We start from the raw sequence: 22563 nt of genomic DNA, 5'->3' as shown, positions 1-22563 counted from the left end.
CACTCTGTAAGAGTATCACGTTCACCCAAGCGGTTTGAGCTGGGTATACACCACATTTTGGTCATTGACAATGGAGAGCCAACCTGCTACAAAGAAGCTATGAAAATGGATGATAGCATTAAGTGGGAGCAAGCTATGCAATTAGAATACAATTTGATTGTGGCTAATGAGGCATGGGATTTGGTTGAATTACCAAAAGGCAAAAATGCTTTACCTTGCAAATGGGTATACAAGAAGAAGTATACAACAAAAGATCCCAAGCCTAGGTACAAGGCTCATCCAGTTGCCAAGGGTTTCAAGCAGCAAAAAGGTGTGGATTTCAATGAGATTTTCTCTCCAGTAGTCAAGATGACTACTCTTTGCACTGTGCTTGGCTTGGTTGCTATCCAGGACATGGAACTTGTCCAAATGGATGTGAACACAGTATTTCTTCACGGGGATCTAGATGAAGATGTCTACATGAAACAACCAGAGGATTTTGTATGTGACACCCAAAAGCCAACCAGGGCAGAATTAGTTTGTAGACTTAAAAAGGCACTCTATGGCCTCAAGCAAGGTTCAAGGTAGTGATATAAAAAATTCAACAAATTCATGCGGTCTTAGGGTTACATAAGAAGTCAAGAGGATCATAGCTTATACACGAAAAAATTGAATGATGGTTCTTTAATCATCTTGATCTTGTATGTAGATGATATGCTTATCGTAGGAAAATCAATTGATGAGATCAATCAGTTGAAAAAGATGCTAAGCACTCAGTTTTCCATGAAAGATTTGGGAGATGCCAATCACTTCTTGGTACGCAAATCAAGAGAGACAAGCAACGTGGAATTCTTGAATTATCTCAAGAAAAGTACATCCACAAAGTCTTGCAACATTTTAGTATGCACGGGGGGAAGTCATTGAGTATCCCAATGCAAGCATACTCCAAACTTAGCAAGGAAGATTCTCCCAAGACAGCGACCGAGAAGGAGGAAATAACAAAAGTGCCATATTCTATAGCAGTTGGAAGTTTGATGTACACTGGAAGTGTGGATTGTAGGAGATCCACATCTGGCTATGTGTTCATGTTTGCTGGAGCAACTATCTCTTGGAGATCATGTCTGCAAGACTGCATGTCTTCATCTACCACTGAGACACAATATGTTGATGCGTCTAACGCAAGCAAAGAAGACATATGGTTGGCTCATCTAGTGGGAGCTTTGGGTATTCGCGAGGTTCCAATACTGCATTGTGATAATAAGAGTTCCATTGCTTTGGCAAAGAATCCAGTGTTTCACTCAAAGTTGAAAGACATAGAGGTCAGATACCATGTTATACAAGATGCATTGGCTGGCAAGCGCATCGAGCTTGTCAAGGTTCACACTGACGACAACCCCGCAGATGCTCTCACAAAGAGCTTAGCCTCGGAGAAATTTACACATTGCATAGAACTTATGGGTGTAAGATGAAGCCTAGGTGATGCTTCATCAACTTTGTATAGACTAACTATACTAATGCCACTATTGGCCACTATGACCTTCAAGTGGGAGGTTGTTGGGGTGTACACCAGGTGGCCGTGGGAAACCACCCTTACTCACTTTCTTTACCTAATGAATATAGGGAGAGAAAGTGAGAGAGTTGACTACACTCTCTCACTTTCCTCTCCACTAACCCAACTCTCTGTGTAACTTCTTCTTCCCCAATTCTCTTCCCCATTCTCTTGCATGCTTCCTTTTCTTGCCCACTTCGCAACAACACTCATCAGCAAAGAATATCAGTTTTAGAAGTGTCAAGAAGCATAATTTATGATAGATTGTTATCATAGAGAGATTGTTTAAGAATGTCCAAAAGAATGTGATCTGGGGTGGAATGTCCAAGAAAGTGTAACAAATGATATTTTTTGAATCTAGTAGAGAATTAAGCATATCTCTTTGGGACCATCTCTCCCTTTCACCTACCCTCTTATCATCTGGCATCTACCGTACCAGATTCTTGTTCTTGGATAAAGGGTCCCTCCTTATAGTAACATTGGTTCATGATACATGATTGTCTGTACCGTGAGTTTTGTCGCTCCACACATTTTATTTTCCTTGATCCTCTTATGAGGATATCATTTGAGATGGATGCATACAAAAATTTTGAAAAATTATCCATAAAAGAGAGGATATGTTGCCCATTTTTTATTCACAACAATATATAATTACCAAGTTTTAGCAGTAGGGCATCTATTAAATTTTAGGGTAGCATGATAAGGATAACAACCAAAGTGTGGTGGTGATACATGTCTTCCCACTTGAAACATCTTAAGTTTTAACTTAGTGTTTTTTGTGGATGGTGAGAGGTAATAGCTAGCCTCTCTCATTTTTTTGTAGGGTCTGCAACAACTCTCCATATGGACAAATATGGACATACACAAGATATTCTAATAGTATTCTGATATGGAGCAACAAATTGTCCTCTTTAATGAAATTATTAATCCAAGGTGGTACAATATGATTATATGATAAGAAATGATTATCGGTCCTATGTTATTATAATGTTTCAATAATTAATGTATCATTTGATGCAATTTCACTTTTATAGTTCAAGTTTGAGGGGATCTTTCATACATAAACACACACATTTTTGTTTCCTTGTACTAGTTTTTGGTTATCTTAGTATCTTATAAGTGGATTGTAATGAAAATAATACTTTGAACATTGCTAGACCTACTCTAATCTATCCTCACCTTAATGAAAGGATTTTTGAGAGAATATGGGTTAATTTACTTAGTAATTAGACTAAGTTCATTAATTTTTGCGTACATATTGACATCTTGATATGTAGGATCTAATTTACCTTGACCTTAATCATTGGGTCGTTGTCTGAATACCAAGTTTCTACCCCTACTGATTGGAGTACCATGTATTGTGCCATACGTATACTAACACCTTTGATTGCCCCGGTATTTGGTTTGCATGATAATTGTTTGAGGAGAACCTTTTATTTGGGGCAATTCTAGCTCTAGTGGTCATTTGTGGCAGATTCAAATGATCCATTTTGATCTCATGATGAGAATCAACTTTTTAACACTTCAAAATCATTTTGATAGTTTACGTGTGGCTTCACATACCATGAGTGTTTAGAGGTCACCCAATATTCAAGGATACTCCGTGCCCCATACCTCTTGCAACGTACTTAAGTGACCAAATCTCAGGCCTCTATTGACATCTTCTTCCTTGAAGCTTATCTTGCTTTCACTTACTCTCTCATCAAGACACACACTTGTGATACCTCTTTAATGCTATGCTGTGGCCACTCATGGCCCTCCCAAGAACCAAGAGTAGAATCTCTCATTTACTACATCTATTGAGTATCTCTCCTTCTTGAGCGCAATCATTACATGATTAAAAAAGAGCTTATCCCGTGGTTTTTTTCAACCAAATTTTTTCAACAATTTCTTTCTTTATGTCATTGCTTCCTTTGTGAATTCTCAATTGTTCTATGAGAATGAAAGTATAATGGTAATTTCTTATTGCCTTCACATATTTATGGTGACCTATTGCTCAATAAATTATAGATTGATTTGAGACCAATGTTGTCCTTCGGTGCTCAAAGTAATTGTTAAGTTTGTGAAGGTTTTTTGTGCGTCATGTTAGAAGTATACTAGTATGCACTTTCGCATCTAATCTGCGGACTCTTGTTGCCTCCGGATTGGGATCTACCATTTGATAGAGACTACATGGTCATGGAAATGGTCACATGGTTAACATATAAACATAGCAAAGAATATCAATGCCAGATGTGTGAAGAAGCATAATATATGATCGAATGTTCTCATAGATCGATTGTTCAAGAGTGTGATTTTTGGATCAAATGTTCAAGAAAGTGTAACAAATGATAATTTCTTAATCTAGTTGAGAAAAATATTTCTTTGGGTTTCATATCTCCCTCTCACCCACTCTCACATCATATAGCATCTACCTTGCCAAATTCTTGTCATTAATGGCCCCTTCTCAAGGGAACATTGATTTTTATGATACATGATTTCCTATACCGAGAGATTTGTTGCCCACACATTTATTTTACCTCAATCCTCTTGTGAGGATCTCATATGAGATGGCTGCATATGAATTTTTGAGAAATCAAAACAAAGATGCTTAACTCAGCATTGCATACTAATCGAGTTTCAGACAATAGAATATCTGTTAGATTCTACGGTAGCGTGACATGGATAACAACTAGAGTCTAGTGTCAATGCTTTGCTTTAAGCATTTTAAATCCTCAATCAGTCTTTGTTGTGGATGGTAACATGATAGCTGGTAACATGATAGCTGGACTCTCGCTTTTTTCTAAGGTTTGTAGCAACCCTCCATATGCACAGTTATAGACATGGAGAGAATATTTAAACAATGTTGTAATATGAAGTAACAAATTATACTTTTTTTTGAAACGATTAATCCAAGGAAGTACAACATAATAATATGATAAGAAAGGATTATTAGTCCTATGTGATTATAATGTATCAATACTTAATGTATTATTTGATGCAATTTCACCTACAAGGTTCAAGTTTGAGGGGATCTCTCTCTCTCTCTCTCTCTCTCTCTCTCTCTCTCTCTCTCTCTCTCTCTCTCTCTCTCTCAAGTAATGACACGGTTGTGGCTCTACACCAGAACAAGACCATATACAAACTAAGTCTCACTACCTAATAGAATCGGAATTTTTTTCCAAAAAAACTCTCATGGGATGGGCAAGTACTCTATACATATAAGGAGTCCGGGACCTCTTCTGACTTGAACTTAAATTTTCCCCTTAAAGGGAATCCGCTTAATCTTGGTGGGATAAATCCCTTCATTAGATGAGTTTTTCCTTTAAATGCCCATATGAAGGGGCCCTTCAATTATTTTCGTTCTCTCTGGATTTTTTAGACGACGTCGTCGTACTAAGCTCTATAAATAAATCAATTTTTTGATAGACATTACCTCGATATGTTTTGACTTGGGCTTAAAAACATGTTGCTTAAGTCAGTAAGAGAAGAGTGACTGTTTAGATCCTTGATGTTGACAAGATTAAACTAGAGTATAGGTATCTTTGATAATCTCGGTCCAAAAGGCTCCTGTCTCACAGATTTTTGAACTACTACGGTGTGCCTGATGGCCTTTTTTGAAACCATGTACACTTGGTTGAAACTAGATGTGGTGTTTAATTTACTACATCAAGAAAGAGCAGGACAACCTTGCAAAAAGTTTTATGGTGTTATATGGCTGAGAAATAGTTACAAAAATCTTTTGGGTTTTAATAAAAGGGATATTAGGACACTTGGATTGGAAGAGGTGGTGGCATTTCGATCAGAATGATATGTATATTAATATCTATTTAAGGTCTAATAAAAATAGGGCTACATAAAAACCTTACATATAACTACTACCATAATTCAAAAGGATACATTTTTTTGAAAGAAACACACACCTTATACTTTACAAAACTGGATTATATAAACACTTTGAACATTTGTTTTAAGTTTAAAAAGTTGTAAGCTGGACATAGATAACAACTGATATAGTCCGTTGACACCTGTAAAACAAATTCAAGGCTAACATGCTTGTTGTCTTGTTTGGATGTATGTAGGTGAGGACTCTATCCTATCTTGGAATTTTTTTATCTTGAAGCAAAGGTCTGCCCTTGACATACCAGGCTCTTGTCATCTCATGAAACATACACTGTACTTCTACACTAGGATGAGACCTCATTCTTATAGCAATATACAAAAATAATTCTAAGACTAAGTTATTTTTGTACTAGTCATTGTCACTTGTCTAAAGCCAGCCGTCCTTTGAATTGAAAAGTTCATTTATGTTGTGTTATTTAAGTAAAACAACTACACATACGTCCTATACATAAGGCTTTCCTAGTTCTCTGGGAAGCCAGGATGCTGGCTTTAGGATTGTGATCAAATTTTAGTGCTATGTTGGACCCATTGTCTATCAACCCTATCTACGTTGGTTGGTGTTAGGTGGTCCTTCGTAGACTATAATTTTGGATATTTGCTCACGACTATCGTAGTCGTTTTTACTTTGCCGGTTTAAGGGTTGCAGGGCCAGCCTACAATACTGACCTATACTTTGTATAAACTTTCAAGTTCACACACAATATAATTTGACTGCTCGCATGAGGATAATCCACGACCTAGAGAAGCATGCAATAATTTTAGAACAAATTAGATTTTACTTAAAGGACCATCCTCCTAAAAAAGCCATGGCTACTAGAACTAGACCTTTTCTTGCTAGAAAGGACAAGAGCATTGTAACCTCATACCCTAAGTAATCTCTTGCTAATTGAGCAATTTTTTGCAGACCCTTGTGCTCTCACAAGGCCTGGAGTTAACTTCTAAACCTCTCTCTGTAGAAACCTCTCTTGTCCTCATATGTATAAGAAGCTTGGATGCTTCTCAACTTATTTATGAATCGTCCTTAGCTACAAATAAAAAGTCTTCTATCTTGCATATGCTTTCTTTCAACGATTGGGTCAAATTCTTGGCTACTCTAGACAGACACCAAAGACAAGGTTGCTATAATTGCCCAGTACATTGCCCAACTACCCATACTTTTGTTACAATACCAGAAAGAGCTAGCTCAGTTCTCTTCATCAAGATCGGATTTATCTAACTTTCTCAAAAAATTATGTGGTCTTAACCCAGCTTTTATCAGTGCCCCCACTACTCTTGCTATCCCTCAAACGGGAGACATCTTTGGCAGAGATAGTGCTGCTCTGGAGGCCATCAAAGAATTTAAAAATAAAGTTTGCTCCCTCAACGACTCTAACCTTTTAGAAATGGTGCTCAAAGTTTCTAAAGTTTTTTCTATTTTACCTATTAGACAAATTGAAGTTGAGTCCTTTGGTGTGGACCATCAACTCAAGGTCCTCCCCAGCAAGGGCTTTCTGGCACTAATCCTTAGCAAAACTTGGGTTTATTTGGCTAATCTACCAGCATCCACGGTTGAAGATTGCAGACTCAAAATCTTAAAAGGAGGACAATTTTTAGACAAAGGAGAACTCATTAAAGCCCCCTTAAACCTTAAATTTTTTGACCATTCTAAATGCTCCTCTAGTGCAGGGTTATACATTCGTACAAAAGGAATCATGGAGTTTGCTAAAAGCAATCCTGACTTCTACACTAAATCCATCTGGAATGTTTTTTGACCCTATTTGAACTGTGCCTGCAAATTTCTTAACCCCAAAGCCTCTTGTGAGTCCAACGTCTTGTGGTTTGACCATGCTATCTAGTATATCCTCAACCATCTTGATCAACACTTTTCTAAGAAACCAAAGGACTTTCATTTGTCCCTCATCTGCTTTGGGCTAGGAGGACATGCCAAACAACTGGTGATTGCTCAAATTGCTTTCAACATCTTTCATGGGCTAATGTTGGATATCCTTAAGGAGCTCAAATCTGATGAACCAGAGACTTATCTAACTACTTATGCCAACTATAAAGGTGTCAAAATCATCACTAGTCTACTTAAACCCTACATTGAGGATGACGATTCTTCCTCACTTAAAAGACCTAACTCTTTAACCACCCCCAGTAACTCTTTTACATCTTCTTTAACCCCCAATTCTTCCTTCAGCTTTAATAGAGGAAAATCTCGTAGCTTTACTAGAGGAAGAGGCAAAAATACTCCCATCCGGCACCTCCTTGACTTATGATCATCTATAATGTCAGGTTGGTTCTGGTCCATGTGGAAGAATGTATCTCACTAAGAAGACCACTACTTTGGAGTATATCTATTTGCATTGTCCTTTCCAAAATGAGCTTTTGGATTGGTTTCCCCCCAAAAAAATATTCTGTGAGTGCTTTGACTTACTTTTTGGCAACCATAAGATGCTTAATTATATCCTTATTGGTTGGAAATATCAGCAACCTATTAAGAATCTTGTCTACAGTAATGATTTTCTACGTCAGAACACTATCCCAGAACGCACTTGTGGTAGATATCACTTTTTTAAAAGACTTTGGTAATTTGGGCAAACATGTCTGCACTTGTGATTTTAATATAATTGACGATATTACAGTCTAAAAAATACTTGCTAAAGGACTGAATCACATCCCTAGTTTATTAAAAAACCCATACCTTGCCCTATACTCTTTACTTAACTGCTTAACTGACCTTGTCAGTTCTCTCCGACTGGAGAAGACATTCCTAATGGACTTACCTAAATTAGTTCAACAATGTTTTCTTCAAAAAAGCTCTTTTTTAGCGTACAAATGGCTGTCCACTAACAATACTTGGGTCACACCGCACCTTGGACTTCAATTTCAAAAACTCACACATAATTGGTTCGTTGTAGGGCTTGATAAAAGCGCCAATTGTCCTACTCTTATTTGCAAAAACTTGGCTTGGAAAGCAGCACAATTTTGAATTTCTGGAAGAGAATTCACGTTGCGTAGCCATTCCCCTAGTTAGAAGTCACAAAAGTGACTGCCCTTTTGCCGAAACGATCAACCACCACTTGGTCTAGAGCGATTGAACTATTTTCAAACACTCCCCAAAGATCGTGGGTTCAATTCGCAGGAAACCTCAGAGCGGGTGAGCGTCGTAGCCAATCGGTCACACAAAACGGAGTAGGCGGAAGGGTAAAAGTCACAAAAGTGACCGCCCTTTCGCCAAAACGATCAACCACCACTTGGTCTAGAGCGATTGAATGATTTTCAAACAATCCCCAAAATGAACATTGGTAGGATCATTAATCACCTTAATAATATTGGATATTCTCTTAAAATAGTCAAACTCCCTGTACTATTTCCCACATATAGACATCATAAACATAAATTCAGATGGATATCTGATGCCTGAAATTGAATATTCACCAACATTACCAAGGATATCACCCTCTACCTTGACCTTATACTTTTTAAGTTTGAATCCGTGTGTGCAACTAAGCAAAAAAATTGTTGAAACTTCCATTGATTATAACCCCTTTTGGTTAGTAAAAAACTTCACCAAAGTGACTCTCAACTTACCTGGACAAAAATGTCATCTCTTTACTGCAGATATCACTCAATGCTATGAAAATATTACTTTGAACAGGGAATCGGGGTTGAAGTATATTCTAAAAAAGACGACCGGGATAGCATTCAACACGCTAAGGAAGAAGGATTGTTTTACATCACCCTCGCTAATAAACCTAGATGGATTGAGAAACCCCACTCATCCCATAAATACCACTTTAATGAGGAAAAATTGATATATAACATTACTTGGATTCTTGACAACTGTTCTATCACCTTCGGAGGCCAATGTTTTAACCAAAGCCTTGGCATCCCTAAGGGTTTTTCTTGCTCCCCCCTGATGTGTAATTTATATTTAGCTTTCTTTGAATACAACTGGTTTCTCAAAATCTGGAAGGATAAGGTTAACTGTCACAAACTCTCCCTGTTTAAACATTGTTACAGATACGTGGATGACATTCTAAGCCTCAACAATATATATTTTCAGAGGAGATTAGCCTCATCTACCCAAAATTCTTTAAAATTGAACCACCTTATGGTGAAGATTTCACTACATCCTCTGGTTTCTTCTCCACCTCTGCTCAATTCCTCAACTTTACAATTATGCTGCATAAACCCTGTAATGGCAGCTTTGACTACCGTTTCACCTGGAAAAGAGATCTTTTGAATATCTCATATATTGAGTTCATTAAAAAAAAGGTAACCGACCTCATAAAGTAGCTCTTGATACATGCATCAACCTCCTTTACTTGATCTTGTATTCCTTCTTTATTTGCTTCCTAGCTTGGGAAGACATTACAGTTCTTACACACAAATTTTGCCTTAATGGGTTAAAAAAGAATGATCTAATTACTACAATCATTAAAATTATTTCCCTGAATGACTTACCTGGCTTGCAATCCAGCCGCTCTAATCTCATCTCTTTAATTAGGCAGTAGGCCCATGCACAAGGGCCTACTGTCGACCCATTGTGTATGGACAGGGCGAGTACTCTCTGTCTCTCTCTCTCTCTCTCTCTCTCTCTCTCTCTCTCTCTCTCTCTACTTATACAGTTGTGGCTCTACACCAGAACAAGACCAGCTTACAAACTAAGTCTCACTACTTGACAGAATTGGGATTTTTTTCCAGAAAAACTCCCATGGGATGGGCAAGTACTCTATACACATACGCAGTTCGGGACCCCTTCTGACTTGAACTTAGTTTTTTCCCTTAAAGGGCATCCGCATAATCTTGGTGGGATAAACCCCTTCACCAGATGAGCTTTTACTTTAAATCCCCATATGATAGGGCCCTTCACTAGGCGCTTGGCCTCCCCTGGTAAATTCTACGCGTAAAAATGTCTTCCCAAATAAGGGAGCTTGGCTCATTTATGAGACACATCATACTGGCGTGTATGCACTCTGTACGTCCCACTCCCCACCTCTCTCTAAAAAAACTATCTCTCTACTATACGTATGCACCAAGTGGGTGAAGGACGACTCCTCTCTCCCATTGAGGTTGCCATGGCAACTGCCACCTGTCATTATAGCTTGGGATTCTGGCGTGTTGATGAATGAATGTGGAAGGGATTCTCCTTGCTAAACGCTACTGAGTACATCCATTATAGGAGCTCCACTATTTAAACAAGGTGAGAGAGGCTCTATACCCCTCACTTAGCCTTGTCTTTTGCGTACTGTGTGTGTATGTGAAAGGGAGTTGTTTTTGAGGGCTTCCTCTGCTCGATTGATTGTTGTATAGCTATGGAGTTGGTGAAAATTGGGGATACTTCTCAGATCGGTAGCTTACCAAGAACTTCTCATTTTTTATTTCAAGCTTAAAACCTACTCTCACTTAGGTGGTTACGTGATTAAATTGAGTTCGATTTTTTTCGTTGCACTGTCTGGTTTTATATACTATACCATGGTTTGGAGGAAAACTTTCTACCCATGCAATTATGGTTATGATTGTTTGGCTTGGGTTTATTGGCTACGAGCAATAGACTAGCTCTTCAATTATTTTCGTTCTCTTTGGATTTTTTAGATGCTGTCATTGTACTAAGCTTCTGTAAATAAATTGATTTTTTGACAGACATTAGCTCGATATATTTTAACTTGGCTAAAAAACATGTTGCCCAAGCTGGTAAGAGAAGAGTGAGTGGTTAGACCCTCGATGTTAACAAGATTAAACTAGAGTATAGGTATCTTTGATACTCTTGGTCCAAAAGGCTACTGTCATAGATTTCTAAATGTTGGGATTTGGCGCATTATATGCATCATTTCTTGCTATGGGTAATTGTTGTTGCATCGAGTATCAGGATGCGTTGCTAATGTAATGATGTTGCTGCCTTTAGGATATTGGACTGCTTACTAAGGGTTACAATCATAATACAATTACTTATGGCTCTTTTAGGCTGGCGGATATATGCTCGTTGAAGCAATCTCTGTTTTACATTTAATCTAGGGATTTATGTTGGCTTGATAGACCTAGCTGAGCTTGATACCCGAACCAAAACAAAAGACAGGTATGATTCTTCTCAGAGTTATATCTAAAAATGAAGCATAGGCTAGTACGGTCTGCCTGATGGCCTTTTTTGAAACCAGGTACACTTGATTGAAACTAGATGTGGTGTTTAATGTACTACTTCAAGTAAGAGCAAGACAACCTTGCAAAAAGTTTTACGGTGTTATATGGCCGAGACATAAGTACATAATATCTTTGGGTTAAAAGAAAAAGGATATTAGAACACTTGGATCAAAAGAGATGGTGGCCTTCCAAACAGAATGATATGTATATTAATATCTATTTAAGGTCTAATAAGAATAGAACTATATAAAAACCTTACATATAACTGCTGCCATAATTCAAAAGGATATATATATTTTTTAAACACACCTTATACTTTACAAATCTAAATTACATAAACACTTCGAACATTTGTTCTAAGTTTAAAAAGTTGTAAGCTGGACATAGATAACAACTAATATAGTCCGTTAACACTTGCAAAACACATTCAAAGCTAACATGTTTGTTGTTTTGTTTGGATCAATGCAAGTAAAGACTCTATCCTTTCTTGGAATTTTTTTTGGCTTGAAGCAAATGTCTACCCTCGACATACCACGTTCTTGTCATGTTATGAAACATACGCTGTAGAAGATGAAACCTCTCTTATAGCAATGTATAAAAATAGTTCTAAGACTAAGTTATTTTGGTACTAATCATTGTCACTTGTCTAAAGCCAATTGTCCTTTGAATTGAAAAGTTCATTTATGTTGTCTTATTTAAGTAAAACAACCACACACACACACACACACACACCTGCACTTGAGAACCATGCAATCACACCCCGATTTTACATGCAATTTGCGAAGCAAGGCACCCCTTGATAGCCTATTAAAAATGCCCAAATCTACAACACATCATCAACATACTGGAATTGCATATTTATGATTGTTGTAAAGCTATAAAACAAATAATCTTTGAGGGAGGTGCCTAAGGACACCAAACATACTAATCCAGTGCTGTACTCTGTAGGGTGGCCGATAATTTTTCAAATGGATTTCAAAGAGTGACACGAGGAGAGAATTTTACAAAGCAACAAGAAGCGTATCTAGGAAGAGACATTTGCAACTCGCCAGCACCCTTCCAGAGATTTATACAACATTTATATTAGCTTCTCTCCATGTCATGCTGTCCACTGCTAGGCATGTACATTGCCCTCAATGCGGCTGGTATGACCAGACTCTTTCTTCCAAACCGTTTCACAGAATCTTCACGTGAGGTCATGGAGCTTCTCAAATATAACATGGTGGTGGAATTCAGCTCATCATCTCCAAATCCACAGGCAGTGAAAAAAGGCCTGCACCAGCTCAATAAATTATAGCCAGAAATAGCCCATCAAAGGGGGAAATTCCTTCAAAGAAAATTTAGCTGCAGCCAACCTTTGCTCGGGTGCTGCAAGTGCCGCAATGTCAGTTATTCCCCTCCGTCCAAGCTCTCTGCATGGTTGTTATAGTTCATGTCTACAGCATAACCTATTTTCTTTAGACCTTGAAAAATAGTCGTTTCTTATTGGCCCGCATTGCAACTACAAGAGGGCAACTAGCAGGAGACTAGTTGCCCTCTTGTAGTTGCAAATGAGGGCCAATAAGGAACTAAGAAATAAGGATCCCGACTCAACAGTATCAGAAGATACCTTCTATTATGAGAGCAGAAAGAGACAAACAGCCCTGTCTCACCTGAGTAATTTCTGCAGAATTCTACGACCAAAACCTCGCCTTTGTAAGGATGGAGCTACCTGCGAGTCAATGGGAAAAAATTATGAGAAAAGCACTGACGCAGAGTGTTAACTTTGAAACATAACTATCAACAAATAGCCAATAAACTTGAAGCTCAAATCCTCAAGGCCCTGAAAGACGTTACTGCACCCATTCCTTTGCCAATACCACACAGAAGCTCCCTTGCTCTCTAAAACATAAATTTTGAGCTGGCATTTGTTTCAAGCTCGTAACATCTTATAAAATGGACAGTGGGGAAACTCGAATCTTACGTGGGGAGACGTTTCCTCCACCAGCCTTCATGTGTTATGATCTATGTCTGTTGGCTCCTTTGGTGATGAAGTTTCCTGGTGGCCATGCATCCTCCCTCATCTTTGACATTTTTGCTGATCTGAGATGGCCTCTTCCAATTTCCATTACCGTTTGGCTGGACAGCAGAAGACTTTGACCTTCCTCATGAGCACTTTTTGCACATGACATTGGCCTTCCCGTGCAGCTATGTGGCACCTGCTCAGTGCTGATTGCTGATCGACCTTGGCAGTTTTCACCGTCTCTCTCTACTGCTGTGTCCGTTTGCCACTACCGCTACGCTCGCACAGCAGCATTTTCAACCATCTGCAGCAGCATTGGGATTGGACGACAGCAAGATACTTGTCAACCAAGCCATCCTCTTCGTTACGTCCTATCTCCAGGCCTGTCCTCTCTAGATATGCGTTGGTCTTCTCTCTTACATTGGATTGCAAATGGGCTGCATGTCTTCACTCTTCCATTGGATTGTGATGGCTCTACCCTATGCCTTCTTGAAGAAGGTAAGAGAAGAACCTTGTTGTGTCACGAGAACGTGGCAACTGCTAACCTTAGTTGTTGGTTTCTTTCCAATGATTTTTGTTTAATTTTTGAGACCCTCTTTTGAAGTTGCAAATGGTCGGACATTGTATGGCCAATGTGAACGGTAGTTTCACCCGCAGACGAGAAGTTGGTCGGCACTAGAACTCGTAAAGTAAAAGGATGTCTAGGCTCAGTTCAAGATCATGTAGGTCCCCCCCCATCGCACTTAGCAAGTTGGTGGATACTAGGAAGTGAACTCAATAAAGGCATAAAGTCAAGGTGGGATCACCAACAGAAAGTATCCGACAGTTGGGCCACACTGCACTTTTGGATACGGTCCCAATGAGGATAGATGGTCAGATGACTAGTGGGAGCCCAACGGAAGCATCTCCTAAAAATTAGGAAAATGCTATTTTGGGCCGTGAAATGTGTTCGCGTCATTACCTTCGGTATGACCAAGGGAACATTTATTACTCTGCGAGTCTACTGCAAAGTCAACTGATGCACCAGTTGAGAGATTTTTAACCAATAAGCCCAATGCGGGGAAATTGCATGTATGAGTGCCAAGTGCACTTTTTGGTCAATTTACCAAGTCTAGGAGAATAGAACTCGTAACTGACTTTTTGGAGCAGTTTTGGAGGCTATTGACTGTGAGCTTCCCATGACTTTACCTAGGTCCAAGGAGCTCATTTTCAGCATTGGAAGGCATCAGATGCGTGTTTACAAGGCTGTTTTGCTACGTTTTCAGCGATACGCAAGTTTTGGCAGCCATGGAAATCTTCCCCTTTTTGCATCTATTTGTTCACAGGTGCATTACAGATCGAGGGCAGAAGAGGCGACGCTCAATTTATGATGGGGGGATGCTTCATTGAGAACCTGTCTCACAGGTTAAGTGCTAGGAGTGATGCCTTGCACACTACACACTGCTCTCTCTCTCCCCTACGTGTAGTTATCTGATGCCCCACAAGAGGGCTCTTCATTTGATTGATGTACAACTGTGTGGGTTCATGCTTTTGTGTTGAGGCAAGAGCCTCCTTGAGCAGGAACAGAGGTAGCTAACTGCTACTTTGTCAGGTGCAACGGAATAAAAATGGTGAAGATCTAGTTTTACACTTCCACAAAATCCTTTCCTTCTTTCCTTGCGTTAGTGAATGTTTTGTACTTCAATGAATGTTCCTTTTATGTTCCCCTGAAGAAAGGGGTTGAGAGAATGCAATAGAGCTGTGTAGAGGGGGAGAGAAAGAGAGAGAAGAAGAGAGCGACACCCGATGGGGTCCCAACCAACCCTCTCAAGGGCCCCCCACACCGTTACCGATGTGGTATTTGCTTTAGATTGCATAAATGGAATGTATACACAATGCAATACCTTAATGCAGACTCTAATGACTTGACGACGACAAATCACCGCGGTAACTCCTCGGGAAGAGGCACCTCCGGGGCTGATTTGATGCACCTTTGGATCCTTCTCGATGTGGGATTGCGGATGGCTGCCAAGGGTAGATTTGGGGCTGATTTGCGCTTCTGATGTGAGAGGAATAAAGGGGCGAATGATGGCTGCAAAAACGCAGATCTGCGACGAAAAACGCAGCAGATCTCTCGCGTAGAGCAGGGCTGAAAACGCAGATCTCGATGACGGCGATGATGGGCAGCAATATGGGCACTCGATGCCAGCGAGGGAATGGCCGAGAGGAGGCTTGATGGGCTGCCGAAGTACCGGACCGCAGCCGTGTAGGTTAGATCTCACCCGCACCGCAACGGCGATGGGCTGAAAACTGAAAACGCTGGCTGTTGTGCAGGGCTGAAAACACCAAGGGCTGAATTCTGAAAACGCTGGCTGAATTGCAATCCCTGAGAGAATGAGAATAGCGCTAGCTCCTTGGGTGCCTTAGGTAGGGCAAGTGTCCACCAATTTTCCCAACAAATAAATCATAAAATGATTTATTAAAAATTGGTCCAAACTTGGTGAGATTGTCGCACATCTGCCCACCTGGGAATCCGATCGACGCGCAGTCTGGCACGTCGGATTCCTCTAACCTAGAACTGCATGCTCGTCATGCCAGATGCCCACTGTAGTGTAATAACATCTGTCAAAACGCGTATACAAACCATTTATGCAAGAGGGTTCCAAACTGAAAAACCTAATCTAATGGATTTGTCCGGACATGCAGGTCCTGCGAACAGGCTCACAAAATTGCCGGTACTAATCCTCCTAGGATTCTAGACATCCCTATCTAGGAAGAAGGGGAAAACTGGCTCTGGAAGTCGATGAAGTATGTCCACGTGGCACACAGAGCCATGTGCACGTGACATCCCCTCCTGCTTAAGGTGAGGTACGGGTACCGATCTGCATGGCCTCCTTGTATGAGGCTAGCAAATCCGGATAATCGATGACGAATTCCTCGTCCACCCACGCCGCTTCATGTGGCACTCGATCCTTGAATTTCAGGAAATATTGCTTCACTTCTTTCTTATCACCAAACTGAAATGGAAGCATTCGAAAAGACTTCGACTTGGTGACTTTGACTAAAACAATGATCTCCGGTGGTTCTTCTTTTGGATGGCTCCTTGGAAGTCAACCCTTGTGGCGGCAACTCGATAGGTCCACTTTGGAAACTCGTTGTGCCTCCTGTGGACGTTCCAAAGGAACGGTCACGTGAGGTCTCGTCTTCTGGAATTTGACCATCCTTGACTTGAGTTCCCTGAAACCCACACAAAATTGAAATGAGTTTGATTTCTTACGAACAAAGAGAAATGGTAAACCAAAAGACCGTACCTTGGGAGGGCGAAGCCTCCTAAATGAGAAATCGCCTGGTTTTGGCTTCTCTTTATCCAATGGAGAAAATTTTTTACCTACATGTTCCTCGTCATGCAATTTGTCGGAGACAATGTCCATAGATCGATGGGGAGGGTGTATAGGGGAATGATGATCCTGGGAAAATACCGAATTGACCTTAACAAAACCTTCACTATACCTGCAAGGAATACCCAAGTTCCTTGATGTGGGGTTGACATAGATGACCGTTGCTTGGGCTCCTCGACGTAGTTCTCTGTTTGCCTGGATATGAGAGATGAGAGGGAGAGAGGGAATACCGCTCTCGCCTCGAATGAGGACGGGTTGCAACACATTATCTTTGATGAGAAACGTGAGCTTCTCCCAATCGATAATGGGTTTGAACATGCGAAACCACTTAATACCCAAAATGATATCACACCTGTAAGTTTAGAGACTACAAAACGACGAGTGAATTGGGTTTGTTGAATGATCAACTTGACATCATCACATTCTTGAAAAATCGAAGCGTCCATGCCTTTAGAGAACCCCTACACCGAGAGGGTGGGGATGGTAGAAGTCCGAAGACGTGCACATTTTACAAGAGATTCACTTATGACATCTTGAGAACTTCCAGAATCAAACAACACAATGACCTTTTGACCACTAACATGTCCATAACATTTTATGAGTTCATCCTCTTCGAAAGTCCCCTCCTGCTTAGCTTCTTTCTCTACCAAACATGGCATTCACCTGAGGGGTAGAGTCAAAAGTTGACGCAGTAGAGGTTTCCTTGTTAGATTCTTTCTTAGGACATTCCCTTTTCATGTGACCGACTACATGACAATGAAAACACCTATGTTCCTTTGCATACAATGCTTGTTCTTCTTCACTTAATTGACCACCTAAAACTCCTTGGGCAATCTTTTCATCACGTGTGAGTTGAGGTTTATCAGATTTTCCTTCCTTAGAGTTATCGCCCCTAGATTGAGATCGAGATGGAGAATTAGATTGAGAAGAAGAACTGAGAGAATTCTTTTTATGGCTACCATTCCCAATAGAATTCTTGTCCTTTTCCTTAGACGAGTCATGAGAGGAAGAAGTATCATTACCTGAGGCCGTCTTAAGCTTACCCTTGTTGTGCTTCATCTCTTGGAGTTGAGCCAAGCGGATTGCTTCTTGCAATGTCTTTGGATCACCGGCCTCCACGTCAAACTTGATCGAGTGGTCCAATCCAAAGAGAAAAGCCTCTAACCTCTCCTCATCCGATTTTCGCAATTGTCCACCTAGCTGTGACACACGGTTAGCATACGACATCACCGGTTTACCTTGTTGAGACAAAGCCCGAAAATCCTCCTTCAAACGCTTCAAGTACTGTGGAGGGAGGAAGCGAGTCTTGAGATCCTCCGCGAACTCCTCCCAACTAAGCTCGAGAGGGGGAACGAGGTAGGAATCGGCATGGGCAGCCGCATGGGCCACCTCTTGCTTCTCCATCCATTCATCCTTCCAAGTGATGGCATCACCCGTGAGATGCATGGAAGCCAAGAGAACCTTGTTATTTTCAGACTTTCTAACAACCGCAAAATAGGATGTAAATTGATACAACCAAGAGTAAATGACAATAGCATCCATCTTACCGTCATACTTACTGAACGTGATCTTCTCGGGAATTGGATCACTGGTCGTCCGTGTAGCAATGGTTGCCTCCGCGATGGTCTTGGCAAGCTTTTCATAATCGGGCTCCGAAGATGGGGGATTGGGTTGCACCGCCAAGGTCGTGATGAGATCACGCATTGAATCCCTTTCCAGCCTACGAGCCTCGGCTTCGGCCGCCAAACGACGCTCCTCACGCTCCGCCACTTCCACACGCTCTTGTCGTCGAGCTTCGTCTTGCCGCATCATCATCTCCATCATCATGCGCATCATAGCATCCATGGGATTTGATGGCCAAGGTTGAGGAATTGGGGGAGGGCTTGGAGGATCCATAGGTGGCTCTTGCTCGCCTTCTTGATTTGTGGAGGTATTCATACCGCTACGAGTCTTGACCATGCAAGGATTTGAAATTTCTCCTCTTGGTTCAAGGAAGGTCGCAGACTAATCTTCAGGAGACTATCTACCCCCTGGTCGGCGCACCCCGCATGCAACACCCGGTATACAATTGGTTGCTATTTTCCGATGCTCAAGGTACACGGCTCTACGCGCAATGGCATGCCTGTTGTTCCAAGAGTGGGAGGAGTATACACCGAAGGGCTGCCAACACAACCAAAAAACACAAGAGAGAAAAAAAAACTTCTTGTGGATTAGCGGATTAATGCAAAATCTTCAAAGCTTTGATACCAATGTCAAGTGCAGCAGAATAAAAATGGTGAAGATCTAGTTTTACACTTCCACAAAATCCTTTCCTTCTTTCCTTGCGTTAGTGAATGTTTTGTACTTCAATGAATGTTCCTTTTATGTTTCCCTGAAGAAAGGGGTTGAGAGAATGCAATAGAGCTGTGTAGAGGGAGAGAGAAAGAGAGAGAAGAGAGCGACACCCGATGGGGTCCCAACCAACCCTCTCAAGGGCCCCCCACACCGTTACCGCTGTGGTATTTGCTTTAGATTGCGTAAATGGAATGTATACACAATGCAATACCACAATGCAATACCTCAAATTGAAATGAAAAACACGCGGGTGAGTCTCTTGCCCTAGAGATTATGTTCAATTTGCTTCGGTCTTTCGCAACTGGTGGCTATGCTGCCATGCAAAGAGTGACCCACTAGAACCTTGATTTCACCTCTCACAGTGAACTAATGACTTGACGACGGAAAATCACCACGGTAACTCCTCAGGAAGAGGCACCTCCGGGGCTGATTTGATGCACCTTTGGATCCTTCTCGATGTGGGATTGCGGATGGCCACCAAGGGTAGATTTGGGGCTGATTTGCGCTCCCGCTGTGAGAGGAATAAAGGGGCGAATGATGGCTGCAAAAACGCAGCAGATCTCTCCATAGAGCAGGGCTGAAAACGCAGATCTCGATGACGGCGATGATGGGCAGCAAATGTGAGCACTCGATGCCGGCGAGGGAATGGCCGAGAGGAGGCTCGATGGGCTGCCGAAGTACCGGACCGCAGCTGTGTAGGTTAGATCTCACCCACACCGCGACGGCGATGGGCTGAAAACTGAAAACGCTGGCTGTTGTGCAGGGCTGAGCTCTGAAAATGCTGGTTGCTCCTCTTCAAAAACGCTGGCTGAATTGCAGTCCCTGAGAGAATGAGAATAGCACTAGCTCCTTGGGTGCCTTTATAGGGAAAGAATAGGCCTTAAGTAATTATTAGACCTTAGGTAGGGCAAGTTTTCTCAACAAATAAATGATTTATTAAAAATTGGTCCAAACTTGGTGAGATTGTCGCACATCTGCCCACCTGGGAATCCGATCGACGCGCAGTTTGGCACGTCGGATTCCTCTAACCTAGAACTACATGCTCGTCATGCCAGATGCCCACCGTAGTGTAATAACATCTGTCAAAACGCGTATACAAACCATTTATGCAAGAGGGTTCCAAATTGGAAAACCTAATCTAATGGATTTGTCCGGACATGCAGGTCCTGCAAACAGGCTCACAAAATTGCCGGTACTAATCCTCCTAGGATTCTAGACATCCCTATCTAGGAAGAAGGGGAAAACTGGCTCTGGAAGTCGATGAAGTATGTCCACGTGGCACACAGAGCCATGTGCACGTGACATACTCCAAAGCAAGCACCGGTGAGGGTCATAACCTCACCGTACAGGTGCGTTTTCAGCGCTGTGTATGTGCTGTAAATTGACTGTTTTTCAGCCATACGGACGCCAGAACCATTGGGAATAGTGCCCACTGGCAAAGGATAGTTAGAGGACTGTTTGAAGCTGAAAACAGGGCAAAAACCAGTAAATACAGCGTGCTGAATTTACTGTTTTTGGGCAGGAATCAGAGGGTTTATGCCAGTGGAAGAGAGTTCCAACAGGGGAATTGGTTTCGCGTAAGTTTTGGGGCTGTTATGCTGCCGAAATTTGGCCAAAACAGGTGGTATCTAGCTCGATACAGATATAGGATTCCCATGACTCTTCTTTGTAATTTACCCTCCTAAAGAATAAAGAAATACCGAAAGGGGCGCCAATTTTGGGGCCTACAGGTTGTCGGCGTCTGCTCGGAGCATTCTAGCTTCCGAGCCGTGTGTGTGATTAAGTGTTAATTCCCGTCGCAGGTTTCCTTTGCAAAGTGCTCTGTGTGTGTGTCTAAAGTAAAGAATTTCGGGTGAAAGCCAAAGCCTACTGCCCCACGGGCCGGTTTCAAGGTTCCGTTGCCGGGACATCAATCACTTTTTCCTCAAAGAGTGAGCCTTGGTTGTTTTGGGTAAAGACACAAGAGTACAAGAACGCGGGATTACACTATGGCCGACAAAGAGAAGGGCATTATGGAAGAGGGTTCCTCTTCACAAGACAAACAGGAAATTCCGCATGTTCGCCTTGCCAAAAAGTGATCAAATTAAGGTTGCTTTTCTGCTGCGTTTTTAGGGTTTGCAAGTATGAACCAAGATGAGATAGGGAGAGGTCTCACGGTGGTAGATTGGCCACTAGATCTCCTGCGGAAGTGATGTGGGTCTGCCAAGTGGCACGCTGCTCGCCGATTCTCTAAGGCGATTGCTTGGATTCTTTGACACACTGGTAAATCATCTTGAGATTTGAGCTTTCTTGGTCGTGGGTAGTACGCTACTGTGTTGTGAAATTATGCTCGTTTGCAGAGGCAACAGCCTTTTGCACAGGTAAAAAGTTAAGGGACAGGTTGCAAGATGCTATATGGTGAAGTTCAAGAACTATCCACCTATGGATGGAAAGTGGATGGAAGAGCATGAACTGTCATAGTCACCAAATGTATTGTAGCTTTACCTTGAGGTCTTTGGGTTACAGCCTACTTATGCCCCAACCCAACGTGTGCAAAGGAGGGATAATGATAGAGCTAGCACATCATATGTACATATGGATTCAGTGTAATAGATGGAAATGACAAAAGTATGAAGGTATCATTAAGTCATTTGTATCTATGTGTTACGACCTTTCTTGCGGATACATGCGATGATAAAAGAGTGCTAAAAACACAAGATCATCAGTGGCATGTATTTATGGTATGCAATCGAGGACGTTTTTTATTTCAAAAGGGGGGTATGTCACGAGGACGTGGCAACTGCTAACCTTAGTTGTTGGTTTCTTTCCAATGATTTTTGTTTAATTTTTGAGACCCTCTTTTTGAAGTTGCAAATGGTCGGACATTGTATGGCCAATGTGAACGGTAGTTTCACCTGCAGAAGGGAAGTTGGTCGGCACTGGAACTCGTAAAGTAAAGGAATGTCTAGGCCATAGAAACAGGGGACCCGGGGACGTGGCCTTTTTTGGTAGGGACGCAACGGGAGACACGAGGACACGATGGGGACGGGGACGGGGACGGGTCCCTCACATGGGACACTGAGGGGACGCGGGTCCTCGGTGACACTTGCAAGCCGGACGTGGACAGGGGACCCCACACTCTTTTTTTAGGCTTTTCAGAGTCTTGAGCTATATGCCAATGTCTCCCACCAGACTCTTCTAACCCACTCTTCACTTCTACATCATTACTTTTTTCCCTTTGAGTATGATGATTGATCATCACGTCAACATGTGCGGCGCGTGCTCGCCGCGTTCTTACCGCATGTTATATTTTGGCATTTATGAGTGCAAACCCCACT

General features: G+C 41.6%; 1 protein-coding gene across 1 annotated transcript in view; it reads right to left on the bottom strand.

Moving 5' to 3' along the window:
* Nucleotides 1-12375: 12375 nt before the first annotated feature.
* The window catches only part of LOC147441399 (Acyl-CoA N-acyltransferases (NAT) superfamily protein), a 54583-nt gene continuing 44395 nt past the window's right edge, over nt 12376-22563 (bottom strand). Inside the window, exons 2-4 of the mRNA XM_086483046.1 lie at nt 13186-13244; nt 12889-12945; nt 12376-12806 (exon numbers count right to left, since the gene is read on the bottom strand). Coding sequence (XP_086339172.1) covers nt 12617-12806; nt 12889-12945; nt 13186-13244 — 306 coding nt within the window. The 3' untranslated portion in view covers nt 12376-12616. The remainder of the gene's footprint in view (nt 12807-12888; nt 12946-13185; nt 13245-22563) is intronic.

Source organism: Adiantum capillus-veneris, chromosome 15 (assembly GCF_014529385.1).
Source record: "Adiantum capillus-veneris isolate H3 chromosome 15, ASM1452938v2, whole genome shotgun sequence".
Classification (NCBI taxonomy): Eukaryota; Viridiplantae; Streptophyta; class Polypodiopsida; order Polypodiales; family Pteridaceae; genus Adiantum; species Adiantum capillus-veneris.
This window is presented reverse-complemented; position numbering and strand designations above follow the sequence as displayed.